General features: G+C 55.7%; 1 protein-coding gene across 2 annotated transcripts in view; it reads right to left on the reverse strand.

Moving 5' to 3' along the window:
- Positions 1–759: 759 nt before the first annotated feature.
- Positions 760–12,062, reverse strand: part of MED15 (mediator complex subunit 15) — a 69,019-nt gene continuing 57,716 nt past the window's right edge. For both annotated transcript variants that reach the window (XM_031949056.1, XM_031949057.1), the window contains 9 exons: positions 9,712–9,848; positions 9,452–9,579; positions 8,579–8,713; positions 8,338–8,401; positions 7,489–7,555; positions 3,328–3,488; positions 3,041–3,207; positions 2,039–2,137; positions 760–1,781 (listed from right to left, as the gene is read on the reverse strand). In XM_031949056.1, the coding sequence (XP_031804916.1) occupies positions 1,645–1,781; positions 2,039–2,137; positions 3,041–3,207; positions 3,328–3,488; positions 7,489–7,555; positions 8,338–8,401; positions 8,579–8,713; positions 9,452–9,579; positions 9,712–9,848 (1,095 nt within the window). In that variant the 3' untranslated portion in view covers positions 760–1,644. The remainder of the gene's footprint in view (positions 1,782–2,038; positions 2,138–3,040; positions 3,208–3,327; positions 3,489–7,488; positions 7,556–8,337; positions 8,402–8,578; positions 8,714–9,451; positions 9,580–9,711; positions 9,849–12,062) is intronic.

A 12,062-nucleotide genomic window follows, 5' to 3' on the forward strand; every position in this document is an offset into this window, starting at 1 on the left:
GCCGGAGCAGGGCGTGAGGAGAGGGCAGAGCCTGGCTCTCCCCAACCTTTTCCCAGAAGTCCGGGGCACAGGAGGCACTGAGGAATCCCTGAGCCCGGCGGAGCTGTCCCGGAGCAGCCTGGCTGGCTCTGCAGAATCAGGCCCAAGGAGCCCCCGCGGGGCCGGCCCTGGCACTTCTGCCCGTTGTGGCCCCGGGGGATCCAGAGACGTCCGGAAGCTCCTGCTTGGCATTCTCCCACCCTGACCTCGATCTTCCTGACCCCACAAACGCCCTCTTAAGACGATCTGAAACGATGCATTGGGTCTGTACGTGGGGTGCTGGGTCGGGGGTTGCCTCGTGACCCCATTTGGGGTGTCCTTGGCACAGATGGGTCCTGGCACCTTGCCTTTTCTCTGGGTCATCTTGCACTTGAGACCCAGGCAGATGGGAACGTGATCTAAGGTCGCACACTTGGTGTCTGAGGCCGGATCTGAACTCGAAGATGAGTCTTCTGACCTCAGGCCGCACTCTGCCCCCCCGGGGGACCCCCTTGTCCCCACCACGCCGGGGCACATGCCCCAAAGATGGGGAAAGGCCCTGGGGTGGGGAGCTCAGGGGGAAGGGGAGGGTGGGCCCTCATGAGGAGGCCGCAGCTGAGCCAAGCCTAGAGGGTTGTAGCCTGTTTCTGGGCTACAGGGCGATGGCCGAGCTGCCAGTCTGGGGGCACAAGGGTCAGGGGGCGGGGGCAAGTAAGAATCACTTTGAGTCAAACACAGGAATAAATTTATTATAATCAAAGAACAACAAATAATGTATTTATTAGTGTGTGTACAAAACGCTGCCCCTCCCCTCTAAGTCACCATACCCTGAACCCCTGTACCCCTCAATCATTTGCAAGGGCTGCCAGAGAGCCAACGTGGCAGCCACAAGGGAGGCCGTGGAAGGAGGAAGCGGCGCCCGGGACCCCGAGGGCTGAGAGCTGCTGCTCCTTCCTTGGGGGAGAAGCCGGGCTCCCTTCTCTCCCCACCCCCGGGGAACCCGACAGGCAGAACCCCTCGGTTTGTCTGACCCCCAGGAATGAATGAAGAGGAGCCAGACTCCACAGTGGCCTCCCGGGTGGGAAGAGGCCGCTGGAGACCCCAGGACAACCGTGCCGAGGACGACCCGAGGCGTCGTGTTAGTGCCGGGCAGGGTGAGGGAGGCAGACCTGAGGCCCGGGGGGAGGCAGGGAGCGAGGGGGGGCCCAGACCCTGGCTGCAAAGCCAGTGAGGAGGCCAGCTTTGGAGCCCTCAGAAGCTGCTGAGCAGCCTCCATGTTCCCGGCACGGACCTGAACTCGGAAAAAGCGCTTCCTATGTGACGAGCTCCCTCCACGGGGGCCGCGGTCAGCGGGCAGAAGAGCCCCCATTTCCTAACAAACAGGGGTGTGGGGCGGGGGGGCACCCAGGCTGAGGACTGAGCCTCAGGGACAAGGCGGGGGAGGGCCCTGAGGTGCCGGTATAGCCCCCCCCAAACAGTTGTTCACAGACAAGGACATAGCCCGAAGAAATGGGTTGAGGTACACAGGGGGAGGGGGGAGGGGAGGGGGGCGCTCCAGGAGCAGGCCCAGCCGGCCGCCGGCACCGCGGGGCTCTCCGGGCCGAGGGTCCGCTTGGCTGGGGGGGCCTACGCGGCCGAGAGGCAGGCCTGCCGGATGCTCTGCGCCCAAGTGTTGAGGAGCGCGGTCACCGAGTGCTTGTCGGGGAGCTGAAGCAGCTTGGAGGTCATGTACTGGTGCACGGACTGGAGGAATGGGTTTGCCTCTGCAGGGGAAGCGCAGGGGAAGGGCTGTGGGGAGCAGGGACCGCCGACGGTGCCAGCCTCGGGGCTCCCCGTGCCCTCCCAGGTGTCCCCATTGCCGTGTGCCCTCGGCCCCCAGTCCCAGAAGACTCTGTGACGCCTCGTGGCTCTCCCCAGCCGCCCGGGCCCCGCAGACTCTCCATCCAGCGGGGGACGCCCCGCCCGGCAGACGCCCCGGCCCCCCCTCTCCTGCCCCCCTCGCTGCAGGGCACGGACTTACCGTACTGCCAGTGCTTGTCTATCCACAGGGGGCTCTGGGCCGGGTAGTCTGCAGGGACGCTGAGCTCCAGTGGGGGGACACTGGGAAGGTTCTTGTCGTCTGCACACAACAGAAGGCGCCGGCTGGACTCCAGCTGGCTCGGGCTGGGGCCCCTTGGGGTGGGGGGAGCTCGGGGTCCCCCCCCAGAGAACCTCCCCTTTGTCTCGTCGCGACGGGGCAAGATCCACAACAAACCAGATTGGGGGGGAGGGGGGGCTGACTGGATTTACAAAATGTTCTCCCTTTTCTTCCATTAAAACTAAAGTTTGTTCCCAGAGGTGGGAAAAGGAGGGAGGGGTCTGGAGGGAACAACCACTGATTTTAAAAAAGGGCTCTGGGGGCGCCCCTGGTTCCATCCCTGAGGAAGCTGCAGCCTGAATTCAAAGCTTCCAAAATGGAGTCTTGGGGCACCACGTCGGACTGGAGCTTGGGGCCCTTGGGAGCGCCGGACCAACCATCATCCCGCGCACTCCCTGCACGTTCCCATCCAAAATGAATCCCCCCACCCGCCCCCTGTGCCCCTCTGCGCCAGGCTCCCCAGAAATAGGGGGGCTGGCCCTAACCACCTTCAGAAGCCTGGGAGGGTCCTTAGCCTGGGGCTTGGGAGGAAGACCACCCTCCGTCTAGCCTGGGCAGCAGGAGGGCAGCCCCACCTCTCCGGGTGCTCCCATCAGGCCCCTGCATCCTGGACACCTTTGGGCAGCAGGGAAAGCCCCAAGGGCCACCAAGGTGACACACACTGGCCCTATCCTGGGGGGTGGCCCCGTGGGGGGGGGGGGGGAGTAGGTGAATAAATGGAAAATACTTCCAGGCAGGGAAGAGGACATTTAGAGACAGGGATCCCCCCAAAGAGATGTGTGGCCCGCTGCGATTTCAGCCCGATGCTGAGGGGCCGGGCACCTCTTCTCCCTCCCCCTCCTTCCTCCTCAGGGAAGACACAAATAGGGCCTGGGGAGGACTCACCCAGCTTGCAGATGAGATGCACAGTGCCATTGTTACTGCAATGAGAGGGGTTCAGATTCACCAAGAACTTGGGGTTCAGTCGGGCCACTTCTCCTTGTAACACATTTGGGATCGTCTGCTTTTCGTCGTCCTCGTATTTCCGCTTCCGAGGGGAGATGACTGGAGCTCTGGGGGGGAGTCCGTTCCCATTGCTGGCCAGGAGAAGCCCCCCCGCTCCCCGCCGCCCCCCCGGCCTCGCCCCAATGTCCGGGACTGAGATGCGGACCCTCGGCCTCCCCGGTACCTACGTGATGGGAGGGCCGTGGATGGCCTCCATGGCTGGCACAAACGTGCGGTACAGGGAATGGTTGAAGACTGGGGAGCGGATGTTGGCAAGAACAGCGTCCAGGAGGGGCTGGCACAGGTACTGCTGCTTGGTGGGTGGCACAGGAGGCGGAGGAGGGGTGGGCTGGGGAGGGGACAGAGAATGCTCATGGTCCTTCCTGACACAAAGCTGGAGAAAACTTCCCAAGCTCTGCCGACTGGGACATTATGACTGTCTGTGACATCATCTCTCCCAGGCTCTCACTGCATCAAGGCAATTTTCCGGCAGCCCTGCAGGACTATCCGGATTCGGCACAGCCGCCTCTCCCCCCACTTCTCTGGCCTTTCCCGATATTCCACCATAAAGAAACCCGGAAACATTTTCCCAGAGCTGTCTTCCCCCGCTCCTCATCTCACGTCACCGGCTGTGTCCCCCACCAGCCCTTCCTGGTCACAAGGGATGAAGCGAACTACGGAAGAAGTAGAAAGGGAATCCACAGCTGGACACAAGCTACAAACCCCCCAAATCTGAAACAGGCCAAACAAACCAATAGATCCTGAGGCAACAAGAAACCCCACAACAGAGTCCCAAGACTTGACAAACAACACCCAGCTCCAGAGGGCAAACCCCAGGCAATTCCACCGGCCACTTCCTGAAAAAATCTCCAAAGGAAACTTTTTAGGAACGTCACGGCCAAAATCCAGTCATTTTGGACTCTGGTCCAAGAAAAATACTGCCCCCCGCTGGAAGGAAAGAGGAGCTGCGATCGGCTCACACAGGACTTGGCAGTCACCAGCATAAAAGAACAGAGAACATGGAACAGGATACTGCAGAATGGGGGGAAAGCCGAGAACCATCGATGCAGCAAAACAAAGTATAACCCGACAGGGAAAAATAAGCAGAACTTCTAAGCATTACTGAAGAAATGACAAGAACTGTGGGAAAACTTTGAAACTCAAACATAGGTCAACAAATTTATGTCTCTAAATGCTTAAATCAATAAAAGAGAAAGAGCAGATCAATGAACTACTCGTGCAATTAAAAGGACTAGAAAAAGAATAAATTAAAACCCCCCAATTAAACACCAAAATGGAATTCCTGAAAATCAAAGCAGAGACTAATAAAATGGAAAGTTAAAAAAAATATATGTTTTTTTTTGGCAAAGATACTCAAGTGGTTTGCCATTTCCTTTTCCAGCTCATTTTATAAATGAGGAAACTTAGGCAAACAGGATTAAGTGATTTGTCCACAGTCACACAATGATTTGTCTGAGATCACATTTGAACTCAGGTCCTCCTGATTCCAGATCTGGTGCTTTATCCATTGAGCCACCTAGTTGTCCCATAACAAATAAAAGAAGGAGCTGATTTTATGGGGAAAACCCATAATAAAATAGACAAACAACTGCCTAATTAAAAAAGAAGAAAACAAAATTACTAGTCTCAAAAATAAAAAGGATAAATGTACCACCAATGAAGATGAAATTTAAAGCAATTATTAAGAGCTACCTTGTCTAATTAATATACCAAGAAAGAGACAATCTAAATGAAACTGATGTATGTTTACAAAAATAAAACCTGATGAAAATCAAAAGAAACAGCATACTTAAATCTCTCTTTCTCTGGCAACTGGGATTAAGGGATGTGCCCAGGATCCCACACCTAGTTAGTGCCTAAGACTGGATTTGGAATAGGAATGGCTGTTCTATTTTGTCAAAAAACTCTTCTGTGCCTATTGAATAATTAGGTGATTTTTGTTGTCTTTATTATTAATGTGGCCAATTGTGCTGATGTTGTTCATCCAACTCTTTCTCCTTCTTACTCCAGGACTGATGCTGCCCCTAAAGGCTCCATCTTAGAAAAAGAAACTGAACAAACCATTGAAACAAATGAGCTTCCTAAGGAAAAAGCTCCAGGCTCAATGTATTTACAACTGAATTCTACACTGAAAAAAAAAGAATTCCTCCCCAAATTGTGGGAACTGTTTGACAAATTAGGTAAAGAAGTCCTAGCAGATTTCTTCCATGACACAGATGGGACTTTGGTACTTAAATCACAGAAAGAAAAAGCAGAAAACTTCAGACCGATTTCCCTAACGAATACTGGTGTAAAACTGAAAAGAAGTTTCCCGTGAGAGATTGCAATGTTTTCTTCTCTAAATTATAATTGTTCTCTGGGAGCAGGTTTCTTGGGGAGCTTCTGGAGGCAGCCTTCATTTCAGTTTCTATGTAACAATCACCTCAAATGCAGCCAGGAGTTAAAATCCAGATCCTTTATTGTCTCCTTCAAAATAGCTCAGTTAGCTTTTTTAGTGGCCTATCTCTCTCCTTGGTTCCGAGAGCTCTTGCTGCTAGTCCTTGGCCTCTTCCAGCTTCAGCCTCCAGCCAGCACAAAGGTGGAATATAGAATGGATCTGATGACTCCTCTGACAGAGTGGGCTTGTGGGAGCTGTGACTTGTGAATCTCCTCCACTGAATCCTGACTTTTTAATCTCCCGAAGTCTCTAGTTGACTTATGGGAACTCCTTATATATGATCTCTTAAAGGTGTGAACTGTAAGGTGGGAGAGGTGTGAACTCTAATGTGTGAGCTAATGTGTGAATTCTCCCAAAGGTGTGAACCAAGTACATAAGCATTGTTTCTATCAATTACAGTGACCTAGCACCCTGTTTCAAGTTCTGCTTGATCAGAGATCACAAAGATTACAGAATCTAGGACTAGGCTGCAGTTCATACTAGCATTTAAGGGTTGGTTCAATATTAGGAAAGCTGTCATGATCCTTAGGGACAGCTAGATGGCACAGTGATAGAGCCTTAAGTCACAAAGACTGCTCTCAAACAAATCTGGCCTCAGACACCGAGATGTGTGACCCTGGGCAAGTCCTTTAACCCTGTTTGCCTTAGTTTCCTCATATGTAAAATGCGTCAGGGAGGGAAATGACAAGTCACTCCATACCCTTGCCAAGAAAACCACTGATGAGGTCACCACCTCAATATCAGCACGACTGACACATCAATAATAAAAACGACAAAAATCACATCATTATCTCAGTAGACAAAGAGCAGCTTTTGACAAAACAGAACAGCCATTCCATTAAAACAGCAAAAAGCACGGGAATAAATGAAGCTTTTCTAAAACCGAGAGCAAGGGCGGAAGATTCTGGAAATACGGCAATTAGGTCAGAAAATCCCAAGCTCTCCAGACTCTCCCAGAAACAAGACAAAACTGCACCTCAGGGTGCACAGGGTGCACAAAACCAAATAGCAGCTGGGGCAAACACAGAAGATAACAGACGAGGGAAAAGGACCCATATGTGAACAAATGTTTGTGGCGGCCTTTTTTGTAGTGGCAAGAACTGGAAACTGAGTGGAGGCCCATCAGCTGGGGAATGGCTGAATAAGTTGTAGTATATGAATGTTATGGAATATTATTGTTCTACAAGAAATGAACTCTGTGGATTGAACGTTAACACGTAATATTCACTTTCTTTTTCTTCTCTCGGTTTTTCCCTTTGGTTCTGATTTTTCTTTCTCAACATGATTCATGAAGAAATGTGTATTTCAGGAAAGACATGAACTGATCCTGAGTGAAGTGAGCAGAAGCAGAACCCTGAACGCAGGACCAGCAAGATTACATGGTGAGCAACATGACATGCTCTTCTCAGCAATGGGATTATGCAAGACAATTCCAAGAGCCTCAAGATGGAGAATGCCATCCACATCCAGGGAGAGAACAAGCGTCTGGATGCAAATCGGAGCATCCCATTTTCACCTTTTAAAAATGTGCATGGGGCCGCTGGGTGGTGCAGTGGATACAGCACCAGCATGAAGTCAAGAGGACCTCAGTTCTAATCCGACCTCAGACACTTAACACTTCCTGGCTGTGTGACACTGGGCAAGTCACTTAGCCCTAAATGCCTCAGCAAAAAAAAAAAAGTGTATGACTATGCTCATTTGTCACACGGGTTTTGTTTTTCTTTTTTCCAGGCTTGGTGGGGACAAAGAAAGAAAAAAACCCTTTCATTAACAAACACAAGGGCGGTAGGGCCCTATATGACACTACACTGCCTGCTGCCTGAAAAGCCCGGTCCCCCCACCTCCCTCAAGACCACCGGCCCCGCTCGTCGCAGCCACACTCCCCACTCACCACAGCCATGTCATTCTTTAGCTTCTCCAGAGCAATCTCACATTTCTGGAGTGTTTTCAGGGGACACCTGGGACAAGAGAAACCCACCATGAATCCAAGCCCAGCTACGGGAATGGAGCTAGGAACACTGGACGTAGCCCCCCGATCCCGGAGCCTCATCGCTGCACACCGTCCCCCTGAGGACGATGGATGGAGACAACCGCATCCCTGCCTGTATCCCACCCAACCTCAAGGTCGACCAGTCCCCAAGGAGAGAACGATGGGCCCCGAGGGGAGGAAGTAATCGAGCTGGATATGCACCAAGCATGAATCCAGTGCACAGTGAGGGAGGGGGCTAGCACAGCTATCAGCGGGTTCCTACACATCTGCCACAAGGCAAGAAGGAGACGCCGGGAACAGCTGCATGGCAGCAGGTCTCGGTCTGCTGGGGCAAAGAGAAGCCTCCCGCCTCCTGATCCCAGAGGGGGGAGTTCCCGAGACTGTTCACTTCTGATGGGGTGCCGAGAGCTCTGGGTGCTCAAGGGGCCATTATGGGTCGTCTCCCACAGAGACCTTGATAACTGGAATTCATTATATTTGGCTTCCAACGGGATTCTAGTTTTTAAGCGTGGATAACCTCACAAGGGTCCAGGGGGACCCTAAGGGGTCCAGGACACGTGAAGGTTAAGACCCCCCAGACCCATGGGAGCTCACCCTCAAACACTGACTCGGTCTGGGCTGAAAAAAAGCCCATCAAACCCTTAGCCAGGAGCCCCGCCGCATTCTCAGTCGGGCAGAAGGGGCCAAGCACGGCGCCCTGAATGCTTCCTGCAGGCCCAGGGGGGAGGGGAGGCCTGGGGAACCGCTCACCGCTTGGACGGGTCCGTGAGAATGTCTAACAGGCTCTTCATCTTACTGAGATCCTTCTTCCGTTCTGAAAAAGAGCAGAAGCCACATGAGCCCGCCTTAAGCCCGACGACCCGTGACCCGCCTGGAGGCCGGAGGCTGCAAGCGGACGGGCCGAGGCGGGCCTCCCCAAGCAGGGCGACGGCCCCCCGGGAGCCTCCGGGCCCCTCCCCTCCCCCACCGCAGATAGGACAGGCCAGGGCACCTTCGTTCTTGTCGATCTTGTTGATCATGCGCCGCAGGGGCTCGATGTACTTGGACAGCTGCTTCAGCTTTTCCAGGTACTGCTGCTCCTCGGCCTGGCTGGAACTGGCTGGGCTCAGCACCGAGCTGGGGTTCACTGCGTGTGGGGACGGTAGAGAAAGGACGTTCCTTCTGTAGCTTCCAGAGGTTCCCTCTCCCCCTCGCCTCCCCCGGCCCCAAGCCCCCGGCCCTTGGCATTCCTCTGGGGCACTGGTCTGAGGAGGAAGAACATCCTGTTTATCTGTGAGGGCATCTTGTTCCTCGCCGCGAGAGTGGGCGCGCCTTACAAGGCCCGACCACAAGTTGTTAGTCACCCCATTTGGGGCCCGCGTGACTGCACACCTCAGGGGCTTAGTATCTGCCCAGGAAACCCTGGGCTCAGCAGATGGTCTTTGTGAGAAATGGAGCCCAAGGGCGGGATGGCGCAGGATGGCGTAGATGGGGCTGAGGGGGGTCAGAGAGGCTCGGCTGTGGGAGCTCCGGACAGCAGCTCACCCCCTCGTGCTCTGGGACGTGGTTTGGGGGCCCTAGGTCAGGGGTAGGGCAGCCAGCAGAGACTCTGGGACCCCCAGCAGGGCCCTCTTCCCAGGGCACACAGCATGGGGACCACCGGTCAGGGCCTCCTGCCCATCTCTGGGCTCCTGATTCCTGGCTGGAATAAGCTCAGAGGCCAATGACTTGAGGCCTTGCCCCCATGACACCCCAAAACCGAACAGGAGAACCCACACATTGCAGCTGACAGTGCGGCCCGCCCAACGGAGAAGGACTCCGAGAGCAGCCTTTTTAACTTCCCAGGGACAAGCCAGCCTCCGCTTCCCAGACAGAGAGGACTCACCGGGGGTGTTGAGCGGCCCAGGGGATGGAACACTGAAGGTCTGTGGAGTCCGGGCGGAGGCCGGGCTCTGCGATGGCTGTGGAGAGGGGCTGGGCAGGAAGCTGCTGGGAGACGGAGCCGGGCCCGAGCTGCACAAAGGCAAGAGGACATTGTGCCTCCACGTGAGGGGAGCCCGGGCGGGCGGCCGGGCCGGGCTTCTCCCCTCAGGAAGGCCGGCCGGGGGAGCTGAAGAGGCCGGGGAGCCCACGTGGGGAGCCTACCTGACGTTTGAGTTGGGCTGAGAGGAAGGCTGGCCGGGCTGGGGAGATGGCTGTGGGGGCGGCGGCATGGCCTGGGGAGTCTGGGCTTGCTGGACAGGGGACGGGGAGGACATCATGGTCATGCTGGTCTGATTGACCTGAAAGGAAAAGAGAGCAGGTGGGCCGGCCTGCCGTCTCCCCAGCCTGTCTCCGGCTCACACGCGCCCCGCTGCCGCTGGGAGTCAGTGATCTCCAGGCCTCCGCGGGAGGAGGGGGGAGGCGCCCACCTGCGGTCGGCTCATGGCGCCCCACTGCTCACCTTATCAGAGGTCACCCAGTCCCTCCCCGGGCCCTGCCCCATGGGGTGCCACTGTTCCCCATCCACCTCACCTGGCACCTCAGCCCCCCCCCCCCTCACTTGACTAGGGTCCTCAGCTGGCACCCCTGGGATGCGCTTAACCTGTGCCAGCCTGTGTGGTGCCCACGTAGGTCTGCCAAGCACTTTGCCCTTATCTCTAATCTCACAAGGACCCGGGGGTACGGGGGAGCGCTATTATTGTCCCTATGTGCAGATGAGGAAACTGAGGATGAGAAATGAGTAGGGCCCCGCCACTGGCGGGGTCCTGCTCTGTATGTCCTAAGAACTTATTAGAGACTTACTCGATGGCCTCCCTGAAGAGGCTGCCTCCCCCTCACCACCACCAGGGAATGGGAGCAGGGCAGACCTGCCACGTTCCCCGCAGGGGGCCCTCCTCCATTCCCGAGGTCTCCTTCTGTGGCTTCCTGGCCCCGGCTGATAGCACGTCACAGACATCCGCCCACCTCAACGCCAGCCCCACTGCGCCCTCCCCCGCCAGCCCAGGCGTCTCCGTCAGACCCCCAGCAGAGGACCCGGCCGGGGCGGGGCCAGGAGGAGGTGGCCACGGAGAGAGGGACCCTGACCCTCTCTTCAGTAATTCCAAGGTGCTGGGACGGCAGGACAAGGGCTTTTTAAAGCATGTTCCCTCACAGGGAGCCAGCAGGCTGTGTGGCACCCTACACTGGCAAAGTCCGGGGCCACGGAGGTCACCCGCCAGCTCTTCTGTCTTCTGGAAGGCGCCTGGCAAAGGCCTGTCTCTATCTAAGCCAGCCCAAGGATGCCTCAGAAGGCTTCCATCCCCCTGCCCCCCAAGGCCCGGTGCTGAGGACCATGACCCCCTCCCTGCGCAGCTCCCCCCCCCCCCACCCTGCGCAGTCCCCGTCTGGCCCTCTCTGGGGGAGCCCACAGGCAACAAGCACACGGCGACTCCTTTGCTGCTTTGTAAAAGCTCAAGGGCTCTGATCGACTGCTTTTGCCCAGGGTTATCGTTTAGAACAGCAGAGACCTGAAAAAGAACCAGCACTGCACCAGTTGCTATTTCCCCCGGCCCGTGTGGGCCGCGAACACCGGACCCAATCGGGACAGTCCGTGAGGCCCTTGTCCATCTGCTGCCTAAGGCTGGCCACAAAGCGAGCAAGTGCCTTGGCCGTGACAACCGTTTTATGTTCCTTATTTTTGTGGCTGGAAACCTCTGTCCCCCAGGACAAGCACCCTGGGGACTCTGAGAGCCAGCCCCGAGCCCAGCAAAGTCCAAGCCTCCCCTCCAGGGTAGAGACCCCACCCCTGGGGGACCCCTGCCTTCCAGAATGACAGAAACGAGCTCAGAGGAGGACGACTTGTCCCGCTCTGGGGAGCATCATGATTTGTGCCCTGGATTCTAACCCCAAGTCTGGGCTCTCTTCAATAAGCCGTGCTGCCCGGATCCCCCCGCCCACCCCTGATGAAAGGATCCGGTGGAGGCTCCGGAAGGCCCGGCATCCCTTTTATAGGAAGAGCAGGCTCGGAGTCTGAACATCCAGCTTTGGGCTCTACGGGTTCCAGGTTTGAGTCTCTCCAAGGTTCTCCTGGAAGCCCAGGATTCAGTCTGATGCACGCCTGACCCAAACACCTCTTATCCCAGTCCTCCTGCTTATCCCAGATCTTCTGGGCAGCTTAAGCTGCCTCCCTGCAACTTCCTCCAAGGCCCAATTCTACTCTCGGGGGCCAACTAGAACAAGGCCGACCTGCCTCCCACACCAGCCAAAGGAAATCCAATTCAACGAGCACGTCACACCTAACACTTTAAGAGAACCAAATCCTGGTTTACTGGTTCAATTTTTGCTGATTCTTCCCCTGTCCCATCGCTGTCTTTTTCAATTTATTAATCGTACTATACAGTTCTGATTGCTGCTTTAAAATATGGCTTGAGCCATTCTCCAACTGAAAAATGGTCAAAGGATATGAACGGACAATTCTCAGATGAAGAAATTGAAACTATTTCTAGTCATATGAAAAGATGCTCCAAGTCATTATT

This window comes from Sarcophilus harrisii, chromosome 1, assembly GCF_902635505.1.
Source record: "Sarcophilus harrisii chromosome 1, mSarHar1.11, whole genome shotgun sequence".
Classification (NCBI taxonomy): Eukaryota; Metazoa; Chordata; class Mammalia; order Dasyuromorphia; family Dasyuridae; genus Sarcophilus; species Sarcophilus harrisii.